The 26,439-nt window shown below is 46.0% G+C and overlaps 1 protein-coding gene across 3 annotated transcripts; it reads left to right on the top strand.

Annotated features, from left to right (window-relative positions):
- The first annotated feature begins 77 nt into the window (after positions 1-77).
- THRAP3 (thyroid hormone receptor associated protein 3) lies at positions 78-26,402 on the top strand. Of its 3 annotated transcripts, none has more exons than XM_050983282.1 (13): positions 78-178; positions 5,225-5,283; positions 9,337-9,419; positions 12,869-13,029; positions 16,002-16,907; positions 18,299-19,039; positions 19,584-19,756; positions 20,196-20,307; positions 20,564-20,648; positions 22,943-23,127; positions 23,726-23,918; positions 24,506-24,655; positions 25,291-26,402. In XM_050983282.1, the coding sequence occupies exons 4-13, from the start codon at positions 12,893-12,895 to the stop codon at positions 25,321-25,323; spliced, it is 2,715 nt and encodes a 904-aa protein (XP_050839239.1). In that variant the 5' UTR covers positions 78-178; positions 5,225-5,283; positions 9,337-9,419; positions 12,869-12,892; the 3' UTR covers positions 25,324-26,402. The 3 variants fall into 3 exon arrangements, with proteins under 3 accessions (XP_050839239.1, XP_009095825.1, XP_018778086.1); XM_009097577.4 differs by having other exon boundaries at positions 24,923-26,402; XM_018922541.3 differs by lacking the exon at positions 25,291-26,402 and adding an exon at positions 24,825-24,964.
- Positions 26,403-26,439: the final 37 nt, after the last annotated feature.

Here is a 26,439-nt window from a genome sequence, read left to right as displayed (position 1 = left end):
GACGCCCGCCGGGAGCCGTAGTGCGGCGGAGCTGCCAGGTTGGGGGAGCGCTGAGCACGCCGCACTACGGCTCCCGGCGGCCCCCGCGGGCGGGCAGAGCGCGCGCGCGTACCGGAAGTGCGTGAGGCGGAGGCGGAGGGGGTGCCTGGTGCGGAGGGGCCGCGGCGAAGCGGCGCCGGTGAGTGCAGGGGCACCGGGGGGGGTCCGCGGGGTCCCGGCTCCGCCCCGCCCGCCACCACCGGGAGCTCCCCTTACCCCTCCCTCCTCCCCGCGCCTTCCGCAGCCACCTCGCCCCGGCTCTGCCCGCTCTCCCCTCCCGCCCCTCCGGGGCCTCATCGCGGTACTGCTCCCCCCCGTTCCCGGTGTCCTGGCCCCTCATGTCCCCGGGCGAGGCTCGTTCGCGGCTCTCGGGACCGCTCATGCCCGGCCCCAGCGGCGCCTCGTGGTAGGCCTGGGCCCGGGCAGGCCTTGGCGCCTCCTCGCGGGCCTGGGGCCGGTTGGGCCTGCCCGGCCCTTTCCCTGGTCCACTCGTGGTCCGCTATGGTTTTAGCAGCCTGTTCCGCTGTCCCATTCCCGGAGACCCCCGTCCTCCCTCCGTGCCTCTGGGCCACGCTCTTTTGGTCCCCCCTCTGTCCCGGAGGCCCCATCCCGGTGTCCGGGGCTCCGCGTGCTGCTGCGGCGCGGGAGGCGCTGCCGGGGCCGCCGAGGAGGCGGGCGGGGCCCGGCACCTCGAGGGAGCCGCGGCCATCACCCCGCGTCTCAACCCCCGCGGGTGTGCGGCTCCCGCCGCGGCGCTCAGCACCGCCCGTGTGCCAGTGCGGCGGGAAGGATCGGAGCTCTCTCACTGCCTGCTTTGCGTCCTGCTTACTCGTGAAGTTTGGCTGAACTTCAGGCGATGTGGCAGAAGTGGCCTTGCAGTGGCTCAGACACACGTGTGAAGCCTGAGTTTTCATTTTCCGTGTAGTGATAAAGGGTTGTTCTGCTAGTTCGTATTGTTCTGGGGAAATGAACGTGGTTGAGGTTTCTAAAAATTCATTTCAAAGTCTTCCCAAGGTGATTGTCACTATTTTCCCTCCTGGATGGGGTTCTGGGTGTTTGTGTGGAAGGTGACATGCTGCAGTAAGCAGTGCTGCATAGCATCACCAAATCATGGCATGGTTTGGGTTGGAATGGGCCGTAAAGCTCATCCCGTCCCACCCCCTACCATGTGCAGGGACACCTTCCCCTATCCCAGCTTGGACACTTCCAGGGATCCTGGGTGACCTGTGCCAGGCCCTCACCACCCTCACAGAGAGGAATTTCTCCCTAATCTTCAATCCAAACCCACTTTCATTGTGAAGCCATTCCCTGTGCCCTGCCTTGGGAGGAGCAGGTGAACTTGTGTGTGTGTGTGTGTGTGTGTGTGTGTGTGTGTGTGTGTGTGTGTGTGTGTGTGTGGTGTATGCAACAGCATCCTTTCAGGACCTGTTAGAGGTGGGGAACTCCTTGATTTTTGTGTATACAATGATGTGCCACGTGCTGTGGCACAAGAACAGATTTGCTGTTTGAAATGAACAATGTAAAACCATTTGGAAGATAGTCTGGGTTGTCTTGTAGCTGGTAGTGGAAGAGAAGAGCCTTTATTGCTGCAGCAGCAGGGTCACACGAGCAAATGGACGTTTTCAGGCTGCTTTTCCTGAGAGCACAATTAAATCATCCAGTTACTCTCTGGAAGGACTCCTGAGAATTCCCTCTCATGGGGAGCAAGGGCAGATGCTGTGTCACTGCTGATGGTGTGTGACATTTCGGGTGGGCTTTACTGTGCCCTTGGTGGGTGCTGGGCTGGGAGAGCTGCTCTCAGGGATTGGGTGTCACAGCCTTGGCTCCACTCACTCAGAAGGTGTTTCAAAGCTTTGCCTCCCAGGTTCCCAAAAGAGAGTCAGTGTAGGCACAGGAAAGTAAATGCTAGGATACAGTAGTTTCTTCTCCTGGAGTCTTCTGTGGTTGTTCTGTCCTGCTCTGGAACTTCACAGGTGCCCAGCAGGGAGTGAGGAAATGGCTGGCTTTGTGACCTTTCTTATGGGTTGCACAATCTCACAGCAGATGAAAGGAGAAAACAGGAGAGTTAGTGTAGAGAGCTTTTGCAAATGTACATTTTTGTGTCATAGGATCCTCTGGAGGGTCTAGGGCCTTGTGATTTTTGCCTAACATTTCTTTGGGTGCTGCTACATATTTTTGAATTGCATCCTTCCTTCTAGGAATTGTTGTCCCTACTTCAACAGGAATAGGGAGGGCAAGTAAGAACTTGATTTGAACAGTTTCCTCCAATGTCCTTAGGCAGCTGAAGGGGGGGAATGCAGCTCCTGAGGCAGTGCTGCCGTGGATGGGTCTTGGTGTGTGCTCCACATGAGTGTGATTTGGAAATGCTACAGTCTGGTCACAGGGGGTTGCAGAGTTCTGGGGTCTGAACCCTTCCCCTCCAGCTAGGGGTCCTGTCTGTGGGATGAGGGAGGTGCAGGGCTGCCCCTTATCTCATTTTCACATCCTTTTTGCCCAGAGATCCAGAAAGGAAACCTTTTACCTGTCAGGTTATTGCAAGGGGAGGTCAGGCATTGGATGAGAGGGGCTCCCCAGAGATGTTTGGAATCCCCATCCCTGGAAGTGTCCAAGGAACACCTGGATGTGGCATTCAGTGCTCTGGGCTAGGTGACAAGTCACAGGCTGGACTTGATGATCTTGGAGGTCTTTTCCAACCTAAATGAATCTGTAAAGAGATAGCCTGGCCCTGGGAAGGAGGTACCTTCCCAGGGTGCTGTAAAGAGCAGTGGTGCTCTGGCTGCAGCCATGTGTTCACCCAGACTGTGTTGGCAGCAGCAGGTGGAGCAGCCATGGATCCCTGCCCCTGTTCTTTGTCTGCCCATGTCTCTGCTGAGTTATACCCTGCTGGCTTCCTGCTGTTTTCCATCCTTCCTAATTCCCTGTCTCTCTGTGAGTTGTGTGTCTCTGGAAGACAGTTCTGCCATCAGTGCTTCAGCAAGTGCTGTTTGGGAAGAGGCTTCCCTGGCCAGTGGGGTTTGGACCAGCCGTGTGCCCTGACCTTCACTTCCAGTTCTTTTTCATGGAAGTAAGGGTTTGTCATGTGTATTGTAAAAAAACATGGATATTCTGCTGATGGGGTTATGATAATATAATTTAGCTGTCTGCTGCTTTCTCCAGCTGATTTAAATCAGAAGTGTGACTAAGTATTAAAGAAAATGGATGTTTGGGTCAGGCCAGGCATGTGGGCTCATACTGAGGTGCAGGAAAGCTGGTGAACACTTTCTGTCATGGGTGTTGCTATTAGAAAACAAAAATGTTACAGTTATAAAACACCAACACATAGAGTAAGTGACAATCCATGCACATCAGCAGATCTAAATTTAGTTTGCCTGTTCCCACTTTCTCTGTTGTGAAAGAAATGTTGCTTTGGGAGGCCTAGGGAGTGCTGAGCTGGACTGGATAAGCCTGAGGATGCTTTTCATTGTAAGGCCATGATGTTCCCTAGCTGTATCCCTGAAGGAATAGAGTGGTTTTGCCAGAAGTTTGAGTATTTTTCAGCTCACTTGGCTTTGTCTTTGTGAAAGGACAGTTTGTCATGTTGGAACTCGTTAATTGTTTGAGCAGCCACGGAGCCCTTGAACTTTTTCTCCATTTCTGGAAAAGTTTACAGTATCCTGAGCTGTGTTTAATGGCTGCACGTGCCAGGGCAGGGATGTGGGGTTTGGTTTCCTCAGAATTATGGTGGTACAGGGAGTTCTTCACTGAGGCAGGAATTTCAGGATATTTAGCCACATAGTTCAGGCCATGGACATTGGAAGAGAGAGGAGTGGTGGTGGCAGTTACAGAAGCTGTTCTGGCTCCCTGGGCAGCTTGATGGTGCCAGGCTGTGTGGCAGCTGCTGGTGGCAGTGGGGCTGTCCCAGTGCCCCTTGAGCTGCTGCTGTTCCTGGACATGGTGGTGCATGTGCTGGACAGGCCTGGGAACCAGGCTTAAACTGCTCTGTGGGATTCTGTAGTGGGGCCCAAGATGAGGAAGTTGTTAAATTTGGCCCCAGCAGCTCATGAGGTCTTTGTTCCTGCTGGTGCCAGGATAGATTGTTGCCTGGGAAGGAGCCGGTGCCATTTTGTTTCCGGATGACAGGCTGGGTGTGTGGGTCTGGAGTCTCCTACCCTAAAGGAAACATCCTTCCCCTCCTCACAGAGAAACTGTGTTAGGAGAGCCTGAGCATTGAGCGAGTCACTGCTGGGAGCTTGGAGAAGTGAAGAGTTCCTGCTTAATTTAGCTTTATCATGTCAGAGCTATGAATAGTGAAATCACGGGATCACATTTCATGCCAGCTGGGAATGGTGTTTGCGCTGCCTCACTCCATGGTAACCGGAAGCTGCCGGGCCTTAAAAAAAAAAGTGAAGCTAATGGCACACAGAGATGGCAGCTGGCTGCTCTGGGGGTTGTTTCCTACCCAAGGAGGGGTTTTCTGTCCGTGCCCTTCCTCGTGTCACACCTGAACGCAGCTTGTGCCTCTCTGGTGTGCCAGAGTGAGGCCTGTGCACAGCCCTGCTCACAGCTCCAGTGATCCCAGAGCAAGTGCCCTGCTCACAATTTTACCCCCACAGTCGTCACACGGCCATTTTTAGCCTGCCATGATTTACAGGGTAAGGTGGGTGTGCAAAGCCCAGAGGGCCCCTGCTGGGACTGCAGGGTGAGGAGCTGGCTTGGCTGGGCACTGCTCCTGCTGCTGCCTGGGGTCACTCCTGCCTTTGGCTGAGTGAAAGCAGCAGAGGAAAGCAGGGCAAGGAGTCCCCCAGGAGTGGCTGCTCTGGGAGCACTGAAGGTGATGGGGCTGTGGGGTGTCGGCCTGGAATTCAGTCCTGCAGGGACTGAGGCTCAGCATTAATGATGTTAACTAACCTGTGCCTTAACACGGGGCTGGACATGTGATACCAGGTGGCATGGTGTACATTGTAATTTACACCTGAAATAATTACAGTAATTGCTCCTGTGGGGCTGTGGGTGAGGTTGGTTTCCCAAGTTAAGACCTGTGTATGCACTGTCTGATCAGATGAGGTAATTTTGGTGGCCTTTTTTTTAATTGGGAAATGGTGCTGAGATGAATGGCTGCAATCAGAATCCTTTCCTGTGCTGCTAAAATAAAAGAATTTGCCAGTGTCTTGTTTGATTTAAATTTGATTTTCCTTTTTTTACTCAGGTCAATCGCTTCTAAAGAAGCAGTGTTTAGAACCAGATTTGATGGGACACTTGTACAAGGTACGTGAACATAGCATGGAAAATTGTTCAAATAAATTTATTCCATATGTACAGGATTCCTGTGGACAGGCATTTCTCTTTGTTTTGAAGTCTGTCAGAGTGTAGGGATGGCCTGGTCTGGTGCCTTGTCCTTACAATAACGCCACAATTAAAGGAAAAAATTAAAGAACTTTAAATGTTATACTAGGTCATGGACATCCTTTTCCTTGTTTTCCCCTGAGGTAGTGGGATTCCCATTAAGGTAGAGATAAATGAAGTGATGGCTTGAGAATGTGTGAGTAGTTTTGCTCTTTTCAGCTTATAAATGAAATTTGCTGGAGTTTGTATTCTCATAGGTTAAACGTGTGGAGAGTTGCAACTGCTCAGGAGATTTTTGGCTGTAACTATACTGTGTGTTGCAGAAGAAATTCCAAAGAGCTCCCAGTCAAACAGTTTTGCTGTTACTCGCTGTTTATTTGGAAGCAGAACTTCCACGTTTTTAAGCGTGTGTGGCGCCTGCTGGGCTCCAGCTGGCAGACTCCTGAGAGGATGGAAATGTCCTGGAGGGTGCAGTTCATCCTCCCTTTGCTGAGGACTCACTTACACATGAGTTTGAATTCTTTCAGTTAACTAATTTGTGAATAGTTTTCTTAAGGGGGGTAAATTGGACCTTTTTTTGCTTCTTGTGATGGTTGCAGAACTCCAGGCATGGATTTCCAGCCCCCCAGCATCCAAAGCTGCTCAGAACAGCAGGGCTGTGCTGTGAGAAAGCCATCAGTTTGGGGAAAGACCTGATCTTTCTGCTTTTCCCAAGCTGTGTAAATTTGGAGGGGAAAAGCTGATGAAATAGGTTTTTCCCTTTTTTAAAAAATTATGGATGCTTTCTTCTGTGTTTAACAGAAATTCCAGCCACCCAACTTCTGTAACAAAAGGACCCAGATTTCTAATCAGCTTTTTTCTTGGATTGTTTCCTTGAGCTCTTTGTCACTAAACTGTCTGAATATCAACATATGACTTTTTAAGCTCAAACATTTGTAAAATAGTGTCTCTCTAATAGCCAGTTTCAAAAAGTCACTGATTGGGGTTTGTAGATGGTCAAATTAATTGGAAAGGGATTGTTCAGCACTACAGTCTTCAGAATCGGTTCTTTCCACAAGAACCTGTAAATACTCTTCCAACCATTCCATGGAACCTGCTTCTAATTATCTGAACCCAGGGCTGGAGCTCAGGGTTAAACTTCTTTAGGGATTTGTTTAATGGTGTGAAAACCCAAATGTGCTTGAAAGAAGATTTTAATATTGAAAGCACATAGACTAGAGAGAAATTGAAACTGCTGCTGACAAATTTGTGTTTCTCTTGCTGTGGCAGAATAATTTTGGATGATCTCCCCCAAGCATGTTTAGCACATGTTAGAGTTGAACACTCTGTTTCGTGGTTAGGTTTTTGGTAATTTTTTTTTTTTTAGCAGTGTTGTCTGGGACAACACTGCTAAAAAAAATGACACTCCTTTTTTGCTAAGGAGGTTGGTAGGTGTAGTTGTAGCTTTGGTTAATGTGTGTAATAAATCTTCTGAAAACACACTGGTATTGGATTTGGAAAGAGAAATAATTCTCCTTTTTGTTCTCCCAATGAAATTTGATTATAATTAACATTTTGATTTGCTTCTCCCTGGCTGGCTGTAGGAGCTGTGCAGGTGGCTCTGCCCTTCCCCTCAAGGTTTCCATTGATATCAAGAACATACTTTAAGCATCTTGCACCAAAAATTAGCTTGAAAAGGATGTATCCAGTAGAAAGTGAGGTATTAAGAGTTGGATTCTTAGCTAACAAAGATGAGTCTGCTCTCTGCACTTGCTGCTGCACTTCAGGGACATGGATAGAGCTGCAACTCTTTATAAGCTTATTTTTGCAGTGATTATTGTTGCTTCATTATACAGAGCACACTTTGTAAGATATTTTGTGGGATTATTCCTTTCTTTCAGAATGAACTAATCTTGTTTGGGTTTTGGGGTTTGGGATTAGGAATTGTAGAGCTGGCAGAAGGAGAATTAATTTTTTTTTCTTTCCTGGTAATGATGAGTGTTGAGCAAATGAAGGAGCAGTTCAGCTGTTCCTCCTGAGCTGAATGTCTGTGCTGGTGACACCAAATGGATGCCAAGAGGCTCGGGCAGAAATGCGCTCTCTAATGAGGTGCCACCTCATTTGCTTTAGGCCTCACAGTAAAATAAATCACAACAGCTTCACTGGCCAGTAAAAAGCAAATTTTTGTTTTCCTGCAGCACTTGCAGAGAGCTCCTTACAAATGCTTTTACAAAGCATTTAATATTTATGAGCTGAGTGTTTGCAAACACCGTGTGATAAACAGAAACTGTAATGAATTTCACCACACCATGCTTGTGTCTGAGGCCATGTCACTTGTTTCCAGGTGTTTTGGGGTTTATGCTCAGATACGAACACAAACAGCTGCTTTGGCACGGGGGTGCGTGCTGCATTCCCCTCTCCAAGCTGGCCAGCTGTGGTGCTCCCTGTGCAGGATCCTCACTGACACCTGGGGATGGAGTGGGCTCAGCTGGAATGTGCCAGCTGGCTGCTCTGGGCAGGGTTGTTCTGCAGCAGCTGGGGAAGGGCTGAAATCCCAGCTCCTGCTGCCTGAAAGACCTCGAACAAAGGAGTGAAAGATGGAAAGAGTCACAAAGTAACACAGGCCAGTTGGAAGCAGGGAACAGATTCCTGGAAAAAGGCTTTTTGACAATCAGCAATGTTTTCAGTTTGACCTATGACTTGGCACATGGAAATGTTCTTTACAGTGTTCTGGAATAAGAAACTCCTGAACTATGATTTCCACTTCAGCAGAGAGTGTTGAGCACGTTTCCCAATTTCCTTTCATTATCTAAAAGAAAGGTTTGCTTCTCCTGCCTATTGTGTCTTGACTTGGTTACTTTTTCTTTAGTAGTGCTTCAAACACAAGAATAGTATTTTTCTCCAAAGGAGAATCCAGGTTTTGCTCTGGGTGACACCTCTTTATGTGGGATTGTGGTGGTAACAGTGGTGTTGGGAAATAGGCAAAAAAACCCCAGAGCCCCGGGGTCACAAAGCAAGAAATAATGGGTATGGAAAACTGCCACTATGAAAGGCTGAAAGTCAGAGGTGTTTGTAAGATATAAGCTGAGATTTCTTTTTGAGGACATTTAGACTGACGGACAAGGCAACAGTAAAAATAATAAAAAAAGGTCTGTGGCGTGTTGTTTTTTGTGGCTTTTTCCCAAGATTGGTAAGCAGGATTTAAGAATCACTAAACTTTGCAACACCACTTTTCCTCTTGGGTGAGAACAGGACTTACTTAATCACCAGTTCAGAGAAAGCACAGTTTTCAAATAGCCTTGAAACCTTTTCCAGTGAAGTAAGGACAAGAAATTAATACCTTTAAACAAGTCTATTTTATGGCTGAACATTCTTGAACACAAGAAGTGACATTCTTGCTGTTAGCTCAGAGGTTTAATAACATGGAGTAATTTCTGAGGTTGTGTTTACTGTTGTTTTCTCTTCTAAAACCTCCACTCCTCCAGCAGTGCATGGAAGGATTCTGAAATGTAACTGTAGACCTGTCAGAAAAGCTCCCAGTGGACTGGTGGCTCCCTTGGATGACGGCGATATGCTGATGGATGAATTGTCAGGAAAAGAATTGTTTCTGTTGGCTTGTGGATTCCTTTAACAATATGGGAAAATCCTTAGTCCTGAGCCTAGTAAGACCATTCAAATGGGCTGAGAGAAATGACTCCAGCACGGCTGTACAGGTGCACTGACAGATGTGTGTCACAGCAGGTGGGATGGGGCAGGGGAGGTGGAGCAAAGAAGGAAAAAGACTTAAAATTTTGAAAGCATGAACGATCATTTTGAAACCTACATTTTCCATAAAAGTCCATGAAGAAAATCTTGGTCAGCTGTGGTGTGTGTGTTCCCTGAAACACTGGGGATCTGATGAACCTTTTGGGTGCAGCAGGAGCTTAGGGCAGCCAGTTCATCTTTGGTGGCAGTACAGCAATGCATATACAAAGGTTTACTTTCTTCTCATTTCAGGTTTTCGTCCTGATTTCATAATTGACAAAGCTGAGACGGTGAAATCTGACAGAAGGGTGCAAGGTGTGAGCCTGCTCAAGCAGGTAGGCACAGCAAGTAAAATATTCACAAGAGGTAAAACTGACTGTCTTGGGATTTGTAATGGACCTTCTTACATCTTGTCTCTTCTCAGCGTGCTGCAAGTTAGACTGATGGTAGTTGTTGTTCTGCAAAAAATATGGAGCAGGTTTAGAAGAAAAATATCAGCCTTGTGTCTTGGAATGTTTGGACTTGTCTTCCCAAGTAACTGCAAAATATAAGAGTAAAGTAGAACAATTTGGTGCAAAAATCCTGGATGTCCTGGAAGAAGTAGTACCTGTTTTTGTTTTTTTAAAATTATATTGATTGATCTCTGGATTTATGCCCTGGTGATTTTTGGGAGAAGAGCACTGCTTCCCCCATATGTCATAACTGGCCAGATTATTAAATGTCACACTGATTTAAGTGTTAAATCTCCTATTGTATCGTGTGACCTCCTCCAGCTTTGTTCTTTGCTTGGGCATTGCAGTGATTTCAGTCAGTGGCCTTAGAAGTTTTCCTTAACTATAGTGAACATTTAAATTCCAAAGCTGTGGAAGCTCATGGAAGGGCCCAGCTGTGAGAGACTCTCAATGGTGACCTTTTTTATTGCTGTAGAGTGGAGCAGAGTTGTGCCTCTCTTTTGGGTTCTGCCAGGAGGTGAAACATTAACTTTCCTGCCACTGTTTCCTGACAATAGTTTGCCTTCTGGACAAAGTCCATCCTGGTGCTTTAGTGGAAGCATTTGCTCCTTTGTTGTTTCCATCAGTGGTCTGCTGGATTGCCCTGAGGGTTTGGAATGGAGAAAGCAAAGTTTGCTCTATGCAGTGTGGTTTTATGACAGATGAACAAGCTGTCAGGTGTCTGTTTCCCAGGGGGTGGTGCCTTACCAGAGCTTCTAAACTCAGCACACAGATCACATCCAAAAACTGTGGATGTTTTTGGATGGGAGACCACACTCCTTGGGAATATCTGCTGGACGGCTTAGAACTGGGCCTGCAGAGGAAACAAACTAAAAAACAAAAGTTGAAAATTCCTGGCAGTGCTTCCAGCAGGACATGCCTTCTAGATGAGTGTAGCCATGCTTGCCTGCTGGCAACATCAGCCTTGTCCCTTCCCAGGTGCAGGAGCTGGTGTTGGGGGATTCTGTAGCTGTAGGAAGGAAGTTGGACTCTGGCAGGGCAGGTTAATGATGAGTCCCCATAGCTCTGTGCAAATGCTTCTGCTTGCAGTCCCTGCTCAGGACACAGCATCTCCAGGAGCTCTGTGGGCAGGGGAAAAATGGGAATGGGAGGTAAGCAGCCACTGCTGTTCTCAGAGTCTGTCTTTGCTTCACTTACAGACACCTCTTTATTTAAAAAATATTAAATCCTTTTTATGAGAACAGATGCTTTCAGAGCAGGGTATTTTGCTGAACATATTTTATCTGAGTCAGTCATTCTTAAAACTAAATGTGTATCACAGTGAGTTTACAACTGCAGTTAACTCGGGGAGCTGACATGACTTCAGTGTGCAGTTTGTTTAACCTTTTAAGTGCTGATGGAGCATAGCAACTCTGTTTCTATCCTAGTAGGAGTTACTTCATATGTTAGGAATGAATCAACTTGAAAATGTTGGCAGAGATAAAGAATCCAGGACGTGAGCATTTGGCACACGTTGCACACACCAGGGTGGTTTGGCTGGGAAGTGCTGTAGATCAAAGTGAAAGGCAAAAACTATTAAGCAGATCAAAGTGGTAATTTAAAAATCTATTTTGGGGTCGTCTTGGGATTTCCTGAGAGTTGGTGCCACATCTTCTGTATCTTGCAGTAGTTCCTGTTACCATTTCTTCTCTTCCATGTTTTGGTTTCGAATGCTCAGCGTTGGATTGTTGTGAGCAACAGAGTAGGAAGTGTTGCAGGAAGTGGTTCAACAGACATATTCAGTGAATTAAAAGGAAATACTTAAAAATTATCCTTTCACACATTCTTTCGCTGAAAAATGGCCAAGCACAAGAATAAACTTTGATTCTCAGTGGCAGTATTTTTTGATTTTCATTTCTGGGGTAACAGGAATAAAACAACATCTATTGTTTCCTAACAGAACAGGATCATCAATTTTATTATTTTTCCTGCATGCTTTCTGATGTGGAATATATTCAAATACTTCAGTTGAATTGGTCTAACATTTTTAGTATAGTTAAAGGGAAGAACAGGAGCATGTAACATGATTTTTTTAAAATAGAAGCCAACTTCCCATTTCTAGAAAGTCCCAGCTCTGGTGATGAACCACTATCCACTCTCCCAGCAGCTGCTCCTGTGCTGGGCATTGTGTTTTTCCTAGAAATGCCCTGGCAGAAGTTGAATCCTTTAGTAACCATATATGTAATTTTGGAGAGCCTCTGGAAGTGAAGGCATTGCAAGTCAGTCCTCTGGAATTTCCTTAAAATGGGTATAACAGCAGCAGCCACACTTGATCAGTTGTGTTTATGTACCTGAATGTCTCTATTTTTAAACAGTGGGTAAAAAAAGAGATGAATTTTGTGCTAACATAGTTCCTTTTTATTTCTGGCTCTTTTTCATTAGTCATTTTAGGTGGAAAGTTTGTTGATTCCTTATTGAATATGCAAATAATGCAAATTTTACTTGTTGGTAAAGGAGAACAGAGCAGAGAGGGTGTAACTGAAAGATTTGTGTGGTCAGACTATTCCCTGAATCATCTTCTAAGGGACTTTCTAACCTTTACCTGGATACATGCCTGAAAATAGCCCAGGTAATTCATAATTACAGCTATTTTGAGTCATTTAGTGCTACAGTGTAATCTCTTCTATCTCTGACTATTTGGAAGGACATCTGATTTATTTTGGCTGCAACAGAACTCCTGGCTGGGTGATCCACATTGGTGACTGATCACAGCAACTGCAGGAGCTCTGCAACCAGCAGAGAGGACAGGACTGAACCTGAGCAGAGCTGTACAAATAGGGTCACATTCCTATGTCTTGGAGTACCAAATCTTTTTTGATTGCCTCTGAAAATTTAAATGAAAGTTTATGGTGTGGGTTTTTTGATGGTAAACTTTTTTATTTCTTCCCTGTCCTTTAAAGCAGTGGCAGCTGGCTCCACTGACAGGGATGTGGCTGCAATTGCATGGAATTTTCACTTCCACAGGCTGGTTTTCCCTCGGCCAGCACTGTGGCCCTGCCCCTTCCCAGGTTTGCATTAACTTGGTACTTTCAACTGTCACACTCTCATTTGTGATTACTCTGGTTTAGAGCCTTCTATTCTTTTTGCAGTTTTCCTGTTCAGACTGAAATAAACCTTCTATTCTGAGCCCAGCACCATTCATCTGTTCCTAGCAGGCACTTCAAACATTCCTATTTACAGCCTTATCAAGCTCCACGTCCCTGGAGTCTGTCAGCCTGCCAGGTGCTGCCTGTCCTCTCCTATCAACCACATGCTTCATTTCTCAAATACTTCTATGTCCCTGTTTCCCTCAGGTGCACTGACAGGTGCTTGCAGAGATGTCTAAAACTAACAAATCCAAGTCTGGCTCGCGTTCCTCGCGCTCGAGGTCTGGGTCGAGGTCCCGCTCCCGTTCCTTCTCCAAATCCCGCTCCCGGTCCCGCTCCATCTCACGCTCCAGGAAACGCAGACTGAGGTGAGTGTGCAGCCAAAGGGTGGGGCAGGGCTTTTCCTCCCTTGCAGGTGGTTTGTCACTTAGCTCCTTTCCAGGGAGAGACTTTGATTAGATCCCAGGACAGATAATGTCCTTTGTGTCACGCTGCTTCCTGCCGACCTGTGCGGTTGGGTGTTTCAGTCACTTAGGAGAATAAATTGTGAATAAATAAATAAATAAATAGGAGAGTAAGATGTTGGTCAACACAGTCAAGATCTTTCTTTTGAGACTTTGGCTTTTTGAAGGAGCATTAATGTAATGGATCCCAGACGCGAGGGGTCTTTGTAGATGTCATTGTGTGCTTTTCCCCTCTTGAGAAGTGAATTCAAACAAATTTTAATATCAATTTTAGACACTGTTGTGAAAGATGGGGACAATTCTTGATATATTCCTGATAATATTCTTCCTCTTCCTTCCAATTCTTCCCTTGCTCCTCCCCTTGGCATACAGGAGCCAGGTAACAGGGAAGATCCTCCTGGACAGATGAAGTGGATAAAAGATAATTTTGCTGCAGTTAGTTTTAAAAAATTATTAGTGTGTGGAATAGTTGCTCCTGTCTCCCTGAATTGTTTCTGAGCAGGCCAGTTACAGGCTTGTGTCTTCCTTGGATGTTGTTTTTTTCCTTTTCTTTTGGCTAAGAATTCTGCATCTGGCAAAGCCATTCCAGTTGGATGGGGTGTAATGGTGTTCTCCTGCCTTTTCACTCATATGAATAACACGTATTCTGAAAACCTCTGGGCTGTGAACACATGCAAGTGTTACCAGTTAGAGATTCTAAAAGCACAGAAGCTCTAATGAATGTACAGTTGGAGAAAGAAGGACATGACAAAACTAAATTAGAGGCGGAGACTTGAGTCCAACTGAGTCCTTTGCAGAAGGAAGTTGGAATGCTGGAAGGTCCTTGCTCATTTGGGAATATCTCCTAGCTGTGAATGAACTTGAGAAAAAGGCACCCTTTGTAAACATGATTGTTTCCTCTGTGCTGCTGATGAAGCTACTTCTGCTTTATAAATAATTCCTTTTTTTTAAAAAAAAAGGAATCTGAATGAAGGGGGTCGGCCCAGCCCAGCCCTTGGGATGTGCTCCAAGGTAGGTCTGGTGGGATCTCAGCATAAAAGGCCATTGCTGTGTACTCCAGGATGCACCACAAATTGTTTTATTCTTCTTTTGGTAGGTTTCTGTTTCTCCTAAGTTACAGTGCTATGTTGGAGTCTGCCTAATATCTTCTGCTTTCTTTATGACTTTGTTTCTCACTTCTTGTTAATGCTGGGGATTTAGCCCTGGAGCAGTGCAGTGCCTACAGTTCTGGGGGCTGGCAGAGTTGGGGGAATTATCACTTTTGGCATTTCTTTGACTGCATAACTTTTACTGTATTTTTCTAAAAAGATTTCTGGTAAATAGTCTGCAACTTTTGGAGTGAAATCTTCCTGCTGCAGCCTCTCTAAATCACTAGAACAGATTTTGGAAGCATCATACAACAGGTCCTTGTTGATAATTGATCACAGATGCAGCAGTTGTCTGAAAATTGAGCGTCTCTATTCCTCATGCCTTCGACTTCTTATAAATGGTCCTTGCCTCCTGCCTCTCTGCTTTTCCTTCTGGTCACTGTTGTTTGAATGAAGAAGTGCCTCAGATAAGTTTTTTGCTTGTTTGAAGGATGGAAAAATCTGTTAAAATGGTCATTAAGCTGTTTGTTAGCAATGATTGGAGTATGAATAAGAGTTTCCTGCTAAACTGTGACCTGTTTGGTAGGAGGAAGGAATGAAAATAGAACTTAAGTTCATCTATGACTGCACATGTGTGCTAACTGTGTAGGAATTCCAACAGCAGGTTGTTCTCCTTTGGTTCTGGGGGTTTGGGGTGTGAGAGGTGAGGAGCAGCACTGAGATCTGCGTGAGGAAGTTCATATCCATTGGAGTACGACCAACATGTGTGTCAGAGCCAGAGCCTGGAATGCAAGAAAGGGCTGTGGAAACCTTTCCAATTAATGTAATTTACTTAAATTCCATTTGGAAAAAAAAATCTCTTTTCTATTTCAAATTCCTAGTTTGGCCAGTCCTTCCTGTAGCTCTGGCATCTGAGCTACAGTGGGACCTTTAAACGGTTACACAACCACAGCAATTTAATGGGAGAAGCTGCTGGGACAGTTAGTCACTGGAATCTGCATTTTTCCAGGGTTTGTGCGTTCCTGGATTCGGGTTTTGTGGATGTGGGCAAGGGCGTCCACAGCGGCACCTGCTGGTGCCTGGCAGAGGTGTCCCAGAGCTGTCCCTGCCCGGGAACTCCACGGGATGGAGCCATGGTGCCATGGAATGGTGCCACAGAATGGAACCATGGAGCCATGGGATGGTGCCATGGGGTGCACCTTTGGGAGCTTAAACCCATAGGGCAAAGTGCCCTTCGCCCCACTGCTGCCCTGTTGCTTTGGGGTGTAGCCATTTATTGAACTTGCCTGACTAAAAAGTGAGTTTTCATCTGGATTATCAGAATTTTAAAGTGCATCTGAAGTTGGGATAAGAGAGGGAGATGTAGGGTTGGTTGCAATAAGAGTAGCGTGATTTGGATAAAAATTACTTCTCTGCGGGTGAGGTATAACCATGACCTTGAGCTGTTAAGGGCTGGATGCTTGAGATCTGTCACTTTTTCTGAAGCTGGATAGCAGCTATTTTCATCCCAACAAAATAGAGAGCAACGTGTGCTTATCATGGTCTCTGCAATAATCCTGAAATCACAGTACCACAGGTACAAGTTACTTCCACAGCAGTTTGTTCACAGCAAAGTCAGATAAAGGTAAAACAAAGGATTTTTTTTTTAAAGCTTAGAAACGAGTTTTTCAAAGTCTTTTTAAAATACGTCTTCAAATAAAAAGTTATGGCCGAAGAATAAACTCCAAAAATCAATTACGAAAAGAAACTATTACATAAAATATTTGTGTAATTCTTTTTTTTTATCAGTTCTAGGTCTCGTTCAAGATCCTATTCTCCATCTCACAACAGAGAAAGGAATCACCCACGAGTCTATCAGAACCGTGACTTCAGAGGCCATAACCGAGGATACAGGAGACCGTATTATTTCCGTGGCCGAAACCGAGGGTTTTATCCCTGGGGCCAGTACAACCGAGGAGGATATGGGAATTACAGGTCCAACTGGCAAAACTACCGCCAGGCCTACAGCCCTCGCAGGGGGAGGTCGCGCTCCCGCTCGCCCAAGAGGAGGTCTCCTTCCCCACGGTCCAGAAGCCATTCCAGGAATTCTGATAAATCATCTTCTGACCGCTCAAGGAGGTCTTCCTCTTCCCGCTCATCCTCAAATCATAGTCGGGTTGAGTCTTCCAAGCGTAAATCTGGAAAGGAGAAGAAATCATCCTCCAAGGATGCCCGGGCATCCCAGGCTGCAGGAGATAACCAAGGAGACGAGTCTAAGGAGCAGCAGTTTTCAGGAGCAGGGGCTCAAGATGCCAAGGCATCCGAGGGATCAAAATCGTGGCAAGATGTCAGCAGCTATGGCACGGGCTCCACGTCCAGAGGGTCAGTGTCGGAGCTGAGCCCCCGGGAGCGCAGCCCTGCCCTCAAGAGCCCGCTGCAGTCGGTCGTGGTGCGGCGGCGCTCGCCCCGGCCCAGCCCCGTGCAGAAGCCGAGCCCGCCATGCTCCAGCCCATCCCCGATGGGCTCTGCTGCCCAGAGCAGTTCCACCTCCTTCCAGGGGGGCTCCCACCAGAGCCCCTTCGAGCACGGCTCGGCAGGAATGAGCCCCAGCAGAAAGAGCCCAGTGTGCAAAAGCCCCACACCAGTCAGTTCGCTGTACGGTGCCGCTCCAAAGGAGGAGGGCACAGCTCCTGGGGGAGGAGCCTTCTCCAAGAGGCAAGTGATGTGTTTTGTGGTGCTGGGTTATTTTTTGGGTTACTTTTGAGGAGCCAGCTGCACATGGGGATGCTCAATGGCAGGGCAAGGGGCTGGGGTGGGCACCAGCTAGGAAGCTGTGCCAGCATACTGCCAGCTCTGGGCCTGGTCCTTTCTGAATTATGGAAAAAACACAGCTCAGAGTGGTGGGAAGTTGGAATTGGTTTTCCAACTTGACTAGTTCTAAAGAGTGTATATATTCCCTCCAAAAATGTTCATAGCCCATGAACATTTGAAGTGGAGATTGCTCAAGGAGATTTCTTGGCAGCTGGAAGCTCACATTTCCAAGTTACATATGTGTTGGTTATAGACATTTTTAGTGTTGCCTTCTGGAATTGTTAGGTACTGTAAATTAGAAGAAATTAGTTAAATCCTACTGCACATCCTGCTGCAAGCAGCCCGGGGCAGGTGCAGCTGCAGTGCTCGTGCCTGTGTCCGTGGTAGGATGAGAAACTAAAGCACCAAATACATCTCTAAAATGAAGACAGCCTTCCACGCAGAAGGCATCTGCTTCCTAATCATTCTCTAGATTAATCCACTGCAGATTGTGCCCAAAGGTGACACTTTGTTTTAAAAGATACAGCACCATTCACAAGTGCCTTCAAGTCTTTATTGTTTTTAAAGATGGTTTGAGCTGATTCTATATTAAGGATGTCTGAAATTTAAAAAGGGAAAAAACTCCTGTGACTCTTTATTTGGGCTTTCCAAAGCATGGAGCTGGTGTCCGTGGGCTTTCCTGCTGTCCCACAGAGCCAGGGTTTTGATTTGTGAATGCTTTAAATCTGTTCAGATGCTATAAACCAGCTGAATTGTTGTAAACAGAAGTGTTTTATCTCTCCCAGCATATATTCTCCTCTGTTAACCTGTTTGCTTTTATTTGTGTTTGCAGTCTGTCATGAAATATTTAGCTTACCTATGAAACTTGCATCCCAAATTTGAAGTAGCTTTTGAGGCTTTTATTTCCAGTGTGTTGTTAAAAGCAGAACAGTCCAATTTGAAAGGTTTGATGTGTTGTTCTCCCGAACCAGGTTTGTAAGTAAATAAACAGAGTGGGTAAGATGTTCCTCTTTTCCTTCCAATGCATCTGTGGGTCAGCTGGGTTTGATTTGTCCTTGAGCCTCATTCCATCAGTTCTGCATATCCATCTCCTTGTACATTTGCTGAATTTAGTAAGAACAAAAGTCTCATTTCAGGCTGAGTAACCTGCTTGACATTTTAATTATTTTAGGGCCTAGAGGCAGCTTTCAGTACATGCATAGCTTGGTGTTCTCTGAAGTTTGACTCTTTGAACTAAAAAATTGACCTCGTTGAGCTCTAATAAGAAATCTCCTGTAATGTCTCTTTATGATCAGGTATCTGGAAGAGCAGAAGACTGAGAATGGGAAAGACAAAGACCAGAAAGTAACTAATACTGAGAAAGAAAAAAGTAAAGAAAAAGGGAATTTCTGCGAGTTGGGATCAACAGATGGAAAGGCAAAATCTGACTCGTATGGATCGAAAGCTGACTCGGAGAAGGGATACCGCGGCAGCCAGTCGCCCAAGCGCTACAAGTTCAGGGATGACTTTGACAAGCTCAAGGTCCCAGAGTTCCACAAGGAAGGTCATTATGGGAAAGATGAAACAGATGAGCAGGACAAGAAAGACAAGGCAAAGGGCCGGAAAGATTCAGAATTTGATGATGAGCCCAAATTTATGTCTAAAGTCGTAGCAACTTCAAGTAAAAGTCAAGAAGAGGATAGGTCAGGAAAATGGGAGGGTGTGGTGTTCCTGCCACCTGGAAAAGAGAAGCAAAGGAAGCCTGATGAAATGGAGGAGGAAAGCTATTCTGAAAGATCCAAAAAAGAAGAGAGACCAGGATCCAAGAGAAATGAACCTGGTCACAGGGGTTTTGTACCTGAAAAGAATTTTAGAGTGACCACTTACAAGTCAAGCCAGGAAAAAAGCTCTTCCCCTCCACCAAGGAAGGCTTCTGAGGTGAAGGAGAAGCCAGGCACCAAAGTAGAGGGGCTAACTCCTGGCAAATCCTCCTTTTCCATTACTCGTGAGGCACAGGTCAATATTCGAATGGATTCCTTCGATGAGGATCTTGCACGGTAAGGATCTGCCAGCTTTTGAGCATCTCAGTAGTGATGTTTTTTCCTGTTTTTCTTCCTGAGATTCCCATGTGCTTGCCAAGTGTGAGGAAGGCTAAGCAATATTGCATCACAGTTTGTGGTTTTGGGAGCTAGAGATTAACATTTTCCTAACCTTTGCCTGGGTAAGATTAGTTTAGGATGCACCAGGCTCTGGGAACAGCCCCAGATGGAGCCAGGTACTCAGTGGCTGAGGGGTACTGAGGGAAGCTGAGTTGTGCAGGGGAACTACTGTGCTGCTTAAATCCATTTGATTCTCTGCCATGAGTTTTACTACTCTTATTCTCCATGCAGCGTTAGAATAGTGACCTGAATTATCACAGTAACCTGGAGCAGTGTTTAGGGATGTTTAAAGGAGCTCCTTGCTCATGCTTTTGAGTACTCGAGGGTGCCTCCTTAATAACAACATAAACCATCAGTGAGTTCCCAGCTCCTGCAGAATTAAACACTTTAAATTGTTCCCCTTCACCCCATTCTTCTGTTTCATGGGCTCTTCTTTTTCCAGTCCCAGTGGCATATTGGCTCAGGAGAGGAAGCTGTGCCGGGATCTCGTGCACAGCAACAAGAAGGAACAGGAATTCCGCTCCATTTTCCATCATATCCAGTCGGCTCAGTCGCAGCGCAGCCCTTCTGAACTCTTTGCTCAGCACATAGTGACTATAGTCCATCATGTAAGAGGTGGGTCAGGAGTCCGTGTGTCCTCGGGGAAGGTTCACTCCTGTCTTGCCTAGATCAGTGGGGTTTGTGCACTCAAAATGCCTGGAGTTGTTTTCCAGCAGATATGCCAGAGATAAGAGCAGCAGCATGATCACGTTCATCTTTATTTACATAGATACTCCTCTGCACAGGCAGAAGCTGTTCTAGTTTTTACCTGAGAAATATTCAGAGTCTAGGACTTTGTGTTCTGATGAGTTTGTGACTTGCTCGAAGAAATTGTGTTCATTTCACTGAAACACCAAAAACTGAAACTACAGTTTTGTCAGCAACATTAGAGCTCATCCCCATGGTGCTTCACTGACCTACACCTGGGTTTTAACAGGCTGTGGGATGAGTGGGCTTTGTCTTTTTACAATACTGGCACTAATATTTTGATATTGTTTGTTCAAAACCCTGACAGAGCATCACTTTGGGTCTTCAGCTATGACACTGAATGAACGCTTTACCAAATATCTAAAGAAAGGAATGGAACAAGATGCAGCTAAAAACAAAAAGAGCCCTGAAATCCACAGGTTGGTGCCCTTAGACACTGTCTTAACATGGCAGAAGTATTCCAGATTTCATTTCTTAAACCCTGGAATAATTCCAGAATAATTAAAGTGTATAACTAGCTTCAGCCAAAAAACACAGAAAGGAAAAATATGGGGAGTTTTAAATACCTTTGGAAATACTGGTCTGCTTTAAAGGACATTTGGTCTAAAATCTTAAGGTTCTTTTTATGAACAAAGTTATATCTATGGGTTGTTTTTGTTTTGTTTTTTGCTTTAGGAGGATAGATATATCTCCCAGTACTTTTAGAAAACATGGATTCTCTCAAGAGGAATCGAAAAGCTCCAGAGATCCTGGCTTCAAGGTGAACTGTTACTCTGATTAGTTTAATTCAACAAAATGAGTGCATTGGGCATGAACTTAACAGTGATGTTTTTGTTTAAATTACTCTCTACTTAAGTTTGTGTTTTTCTTTTAAGGATGGGCATAATTCTAAAAATGAACTACAAAGGGTTAATTTTTATTAAAAATGTATCAACAACCTTTGTGAAGTGGTTAGACTATGGTAAATGACCCCAAAGTCAATTGAGGTGAGCTTGAGAAAAAAGAGAGGATTTTTGGAACAAGTGCCCATGATGAGAGAAGAGACTTTTTGTGATATTTTTCTGCTTGTAAGTATGATTAACTCCATTGTTACATGCAATTTTGCCAACCATGTTTTCAAAGACATGCATGTCAAAAAGAGGAAAGTAAAACTAAATGCTGAGCTAAAGCAGATACACTATTAATCAGTTGATAAATTTTGTTCTAACAACTGACTGTGCCATTTCTGTTGATTGCTGTTACTTTAACATTCAGCACTTGTCTTAGATCCAGAGCATTTGGGATTGAGTGTTTTAGCTTTGCTGAGTAGATGAATGTTAAGCCATTGCACTCACTGTAAACAATCATAAAAAAGGCTTAACGTAAAATGTTTGAGATTTTAACCTTTGTTTATTCACCTTCATACATATTTACATTGAAGAGATTTTAACCAGTCCTGCTGAAACCTTACTTGTTTCATATTTGTTTTCGATTTTTTCCAAACACACTTGTGGCTTGACATGGACGATGGTGAGATGGATTTGATGGGCCTGAACTCTGAGCATCAGCTTGGCAGAGTGTGTTATAAACGTGGTTTCCAAACAGCTCGCCAGCCTTCCGTGAAACAGACGTGCTCTCCCAAACCCAAATAGGTGTTTGCTGTGCCACATAAGGGAGCTGCTGCTGATTTTGTCACTTATCTGTCATCCATCGTGTTGGGAGCAGTTTTATTCTCAGAGTAGAAATTAAAGCTCTTTGCCTGGGGAAAGTAGAAGAGCAAAATACCAAAACAAAATGCCTGCTTTCACTCCTGCGTTATTTGACATATTTATTTAAACAAAAAAGTGGTTAGAAACTCATGTAAGTAAAAATTTAACAGCTAGAGAATTACTAATCCTTTTGTATATAATTGAAGGCGATTAATTTGATGTATGTTGCATATCAAGTTGTACAGTTCCCAGGATGAGTGATGTGTAAATGCAGTAGCAATGGCTGAGGCTGGGTGTTGGTACCAACATGGTGTAAGACTTCCTGCTGCCCAATTACCTGTTTGTCAAACCACAGCCACTGTCACTTAGCGCAGGCAGCAGAATCTCACCCAGGTGCTACAGGGCTCAAAGGAGGAGCAGGAATAACAACTGCTCCTTTCCCAAAGAAGCTCCTAATCCCTTCTAGAAGTACCAATTTAAATACAGCTCAAAGCAAGCATTGCCAGGTGTCTTTTATGTTTGTTTTTAATTAACAATGTAAATTTAGTTTTAATTTTTCATGCAGCTGGTGGGTTTTTGCTCTGTGAGACACCAGCTTGCTTTAGCAGACTTGGCAGGACTGTGGGAGACACACACAGTGTGTCTGTGGGGCTTTGTGGCACCTGTCACACAGTGCCCTCCAGCCCAGGGGAAGGAGCTGTAGGTGGCATCTGCGCCCAGTAAATCTTCCTGACAGGCATAGTAATGCCTCCCTATCCATGGGAAGTTGGCCTTCTCCCAGACCCCTTGGATGCTGCCTTTCACTGGCCTCCTTGTGATCCTTTCCACCTGCCCCTTGGATCACTAATCTTGGGCAGCTCCAAGCAGCAAAAAGCTTTTACTTCTCCCTGAGTGTCACTTTTAGACCTGGGATTAAAATCCCTCTGGCCCCTGCCCAGGTGAGACTGTCAGCAGGACCTCAGGTGCACCCATGGGCCATCAGAGAGCTGTGCCACACTGTCCTTGTGGTCCATAATCAGCTGGATGGGATTCCCAAGTTGTTCACATCCTTGCTGGCTGTGGTATGCAATAAATGTCATCTTCCATGTCTCCCTCCCCTCTACCAGAGTGTTTATTTTAATGCTGTTTAAAGAGGAGATTAAAAGTTTAAAAATCAGTGATTTTAAGTGTAGGAAAATTGAATTTTGACAAAGGCAAACTTACTTTAATAGTGCATTTGACATCTTAAAGTGGAATATTCATTAGTGCTCAGTTAAACTCCAGTTCTCCAGAAGTCTGTGCAGTCAGTAGCAAAGTAAATGGTGCTGAGCTGGGGCACTGCAGACCTTGTGTTCAACTCTGCCCTCCCTCTCCTCTGCATTTGTAGGCCGAAGGGAAATATAAGGACGACCCTGTTGATCTGCGCCTTGATATTGAACGCCGTAAAAAACATAAGGAAAGAGATCTTAAACGTGATAAATCCAGGGAGTCGGTGGACTCGAGAGATTCAAGTCACTCAAGGGAAAGATCAACTGAGAAAACGGAGAAAAGTCACAAAGGCTCAAAGAAAAAGTATGTAGGAAACCCAGTAGCCATTTCCTTGTGCCTCTCGTGTCTCTGCTGCTCAGGTTGGAGACGACACCGTGTACAACAGTTGTGCACACAGTTGTGCACCTGTGACATAACTCCTTCAGTGGCCTGAGCTACCCCTCTGCGTGTCGTCTCGCTATCATTGTATCTCTCAGAAACACTAAATAATTGTAAAAGGTAGATGGGAAAGCTCCATGTGTCAGGATGGGTGAGTCACTTTCCTTCTTGTTCCTGTTGTGTCAAGAGAGAAACAGCCATGTTGAAATCACTTGGCTTTGATGTTCATTTAATCCTTGTCTATTAGCTTAATTTTCCGTTTGACTAAAACTCCATGGATGCATGCTAAGCTGAGAGCAGAGGGTGTAAACATCTTAGGAAGGAGCAACAAGTTCCTTCAGGAGAGTTCTTGGGCCCTGTGTTAAAGCCTGAGCTCTTACTATGGCTTTTCCTCTTGTAGTAGGAAAAGGAGAGCATGGCATTAATAAGAGAGTGATAAAGAAGTGGTTTTGTATCTGATGGGTCACAGCTGAGTGCTTAATGCTGTTGTGTCCCACTCCCTCCGTTCCCACCACTGGAACAGGAAACACCGACGGGTGCGTGACAGATCCAGGTCCAGCTCGTCGTCGTCATGGTCCTCTCACTCAGTCAAAGCAGAGGAGTATCCCGAGGAGACTGAGGAGAGGGAGGAGAGCTCCACAGGCTTTGACAAGTCCCGGCTTGGGACTAAGGAATTCTCTGGTCCAAATGAGAGAGGAAGAGCGAGAGGAACCTTTGTAAGTGTTCTCCTGCCCCAGATGGTCTCCACCTGTGCTCTGAGGGTTGATTCCCAAAGTGGGCAGGAAGTGGCTGTTGTGTGTTGCTATTGTCAGTTAAAGCTGCCCTGGAGGAGAAGCCCCCAGGGTGATGAGCTCCAGTGCAATCACTTTAGGTTTAGAACATAAACCAGGCTTCTGGGGGTGTGCTGTGGGCAATAAACTCCAGCAGAACAAAGCCTGGAAGCTTCTGAGCATTAGTGATGCTGAGCAGCCCAATGGGGACATGCTGTGCTTCCACTGGGGTTTGGAGTCCATGTACAGAGGGGTCTCACCTGCTTGGGCTTGCCCTGGAAATGCCTCTAGGTGGTCTTCATCAGCTTTACAGGAGCTGTGATGTGCTGTGTGATCAGATGAACAGAAACCCCAAAACCATGAGTGCAGGAGGTGATGCGGGCATGCTAAAGCTGTCCTCTTGCTTTAGTGATGGATTGTAGAGGTGTTTTGGATGGGATGTTGGGTATCTTGGGAGCCCTGGAAGCTGGCTGGGGTGGGAGCATACTGCCTCTGCAGCTGTTCTATTTTTCTCCTCTGTCTTGACATTGCAGCAATTCAGAGCTCGAGGGAGAGGATGGGGCAGAGGCAACTTTTCAGGCAACAACAACAGCAACAGTGGCGGCAACAACGACTTCCAGAAGCGCAGCAGAGAGGAGGAGTGGGACCCTGAGTACACACCTAAGAGCAAGAAATACTACTTGGTACGTACCTGGGTGCTGAGACATCCGTGTGCTCCAGGTGTGTCCGGTCTCAGGTGCTTTAGAAGTGAAAGCACCCGCTGTCAGTGACACACCAGGTAAGGCTTCGGGTGACGCTTCACGGGAGGCTGCCGGCTCCTGCCTAAAGAGAGCTTGTTCCTGCTCCCTGTAGAGTGGTTCCCATTAAGTGGATCCCCAAGGGCGGTCGCAGAGGCGCGGTGCAGGGCGGTGCCAGCCTGTCTCACCTGCTGTCCTTGGCTTCCCGTGCAGCACGACGACCGCGAGGGCGAGGGCACGGACAAGTGGGTGAACAGGGGCCGCGGCCGTGGCGCCTTCCCCCGGGGAAGAGGCCGCTTCATGTTCCGCAAGTCCAGCACCAGCCCCAAGTGGGCTCATGACAAGTTCAGTGGGGAAGAGGGAGAAATCGAAGACGACGAAAGCGGAACGGAAAACCGGGAGGAAAAGGACGCCCTGCAGACGACGGCCGAGTAGCCGCGGGGTCCGCGCGGTGCTGGGAGCCCTGGCAGGAGGGGAGGGGTCAGGCTGGTGCTGGGGTGTCAGGGTGATCCCCACGTGCTGAGCAGAGTCCTGGAGAGCAGCTCGGAAACCATCCCGATGTTATTTAACTGCATTTCCAGAGTTCAGCCTCCCCAAGCACGGACTGGGACTGATCCATCATTTACGCTCGGATCCACTCCTGGAGTTTCTCTTCCCAAAGACTTCCCTTCTGGACTGGATACGGTCAAGCGCTGGGTGAGACCCCAGATTTTCCCTTCTCTGTGACCTTATGGATGGTCCGTTATTTTTTGGTAACAGGCTTTGAGGACGATGTGGTTTTAGTTAGTGCCCACCTGACCTCACCTGTCCTGACATTTTGTTTCTCTTTTATAATTTGACCCAGTGATAGTCGGGGTTCACTCGCCCGCTGAAATTTTCCTCCCCTATTGTGTATTCAATTCTCTAAATTCTGCTTATTTTAGGCCTTTACATACGTAGTAGCATCAATTCAGAGATAATTTTGGAAACTATTTTTGGTTCTTATAAATAAGAAAATAATGAAGCATGTGAGTAAACATCTAAATGTTCATTTGTTGGGACCAAACTGCTATGACTTTTTTTTTTTTTTTAACTTTTTTTAATGTAACAGTTGAGTTTAGGGCCTTTTAAAAATTATTGTTTTCCTTTTATGTTGGAAGTTAACAAAATTAGCATGGTTTAAAAGAGAAAAAAAATTACACCCTACTTCTGGCCACTGTTTGTGTTCACTATTAGGCCTGGTGTGTGCTGGACCCCTAACTGCTTGTAGCATTTGTGTCTCCTCCCTGTAGCTGGTTGTGACCTGAGTGCCCTTTCCAAGGTGACACAGTTTTCTAAGGAACTTCCGAATTCTTCTTGGGGGAAAAATATAAATGGAGATGAGAATTTTTCAATATTTTTTATTAATCTTTTTATAAAACCAAAAGGCAAATTCCTCCTGAGCTGGTTGAGGACGGCCCTTAGGATGCATTTCTTCTTCTTCTACTTTAAAGATATTCTGGAGCAGTTTGTGAGGGTTCCCGGCCAGGTCTGAGCCTGGGTGGGGAGGCACAGCTGTGCCCGTGCTCCCCCTGTCCCTCTCCCCAGGATTGCTGTGCTGTTCCCCACACACCAGCTAGAGTTTGGTTTGTTTTGACTTGAACAGTTCCTGTTTAGCAAAGCCCCGAAGTTTGTTTATGCAAATAAAATACAATAAAATAAGTCGTAGGTGTAACTCTGCTTGGTTTGTGTCCTGAGTTGCTGGGTGGGAG

Source organism: Serinus canaria, chromosome 23, assembly GCF_022539315.1.
Source record: "Serinus canaria isolate serCan28SL12 chromosome 23, serCan2020, whole genome shotgun sequence".
Lineage (NCBI taxonomy): Eukaryota > Metazoa > Chordata > Aves > Passeriformes > Fringillidae > Serinus > Serinus canaria.
The sequence above is the reverse complement of the archived record's forward strand: the minus strand, read 5'-3'. Positions and strand labels throughout refer to the sequence as shown.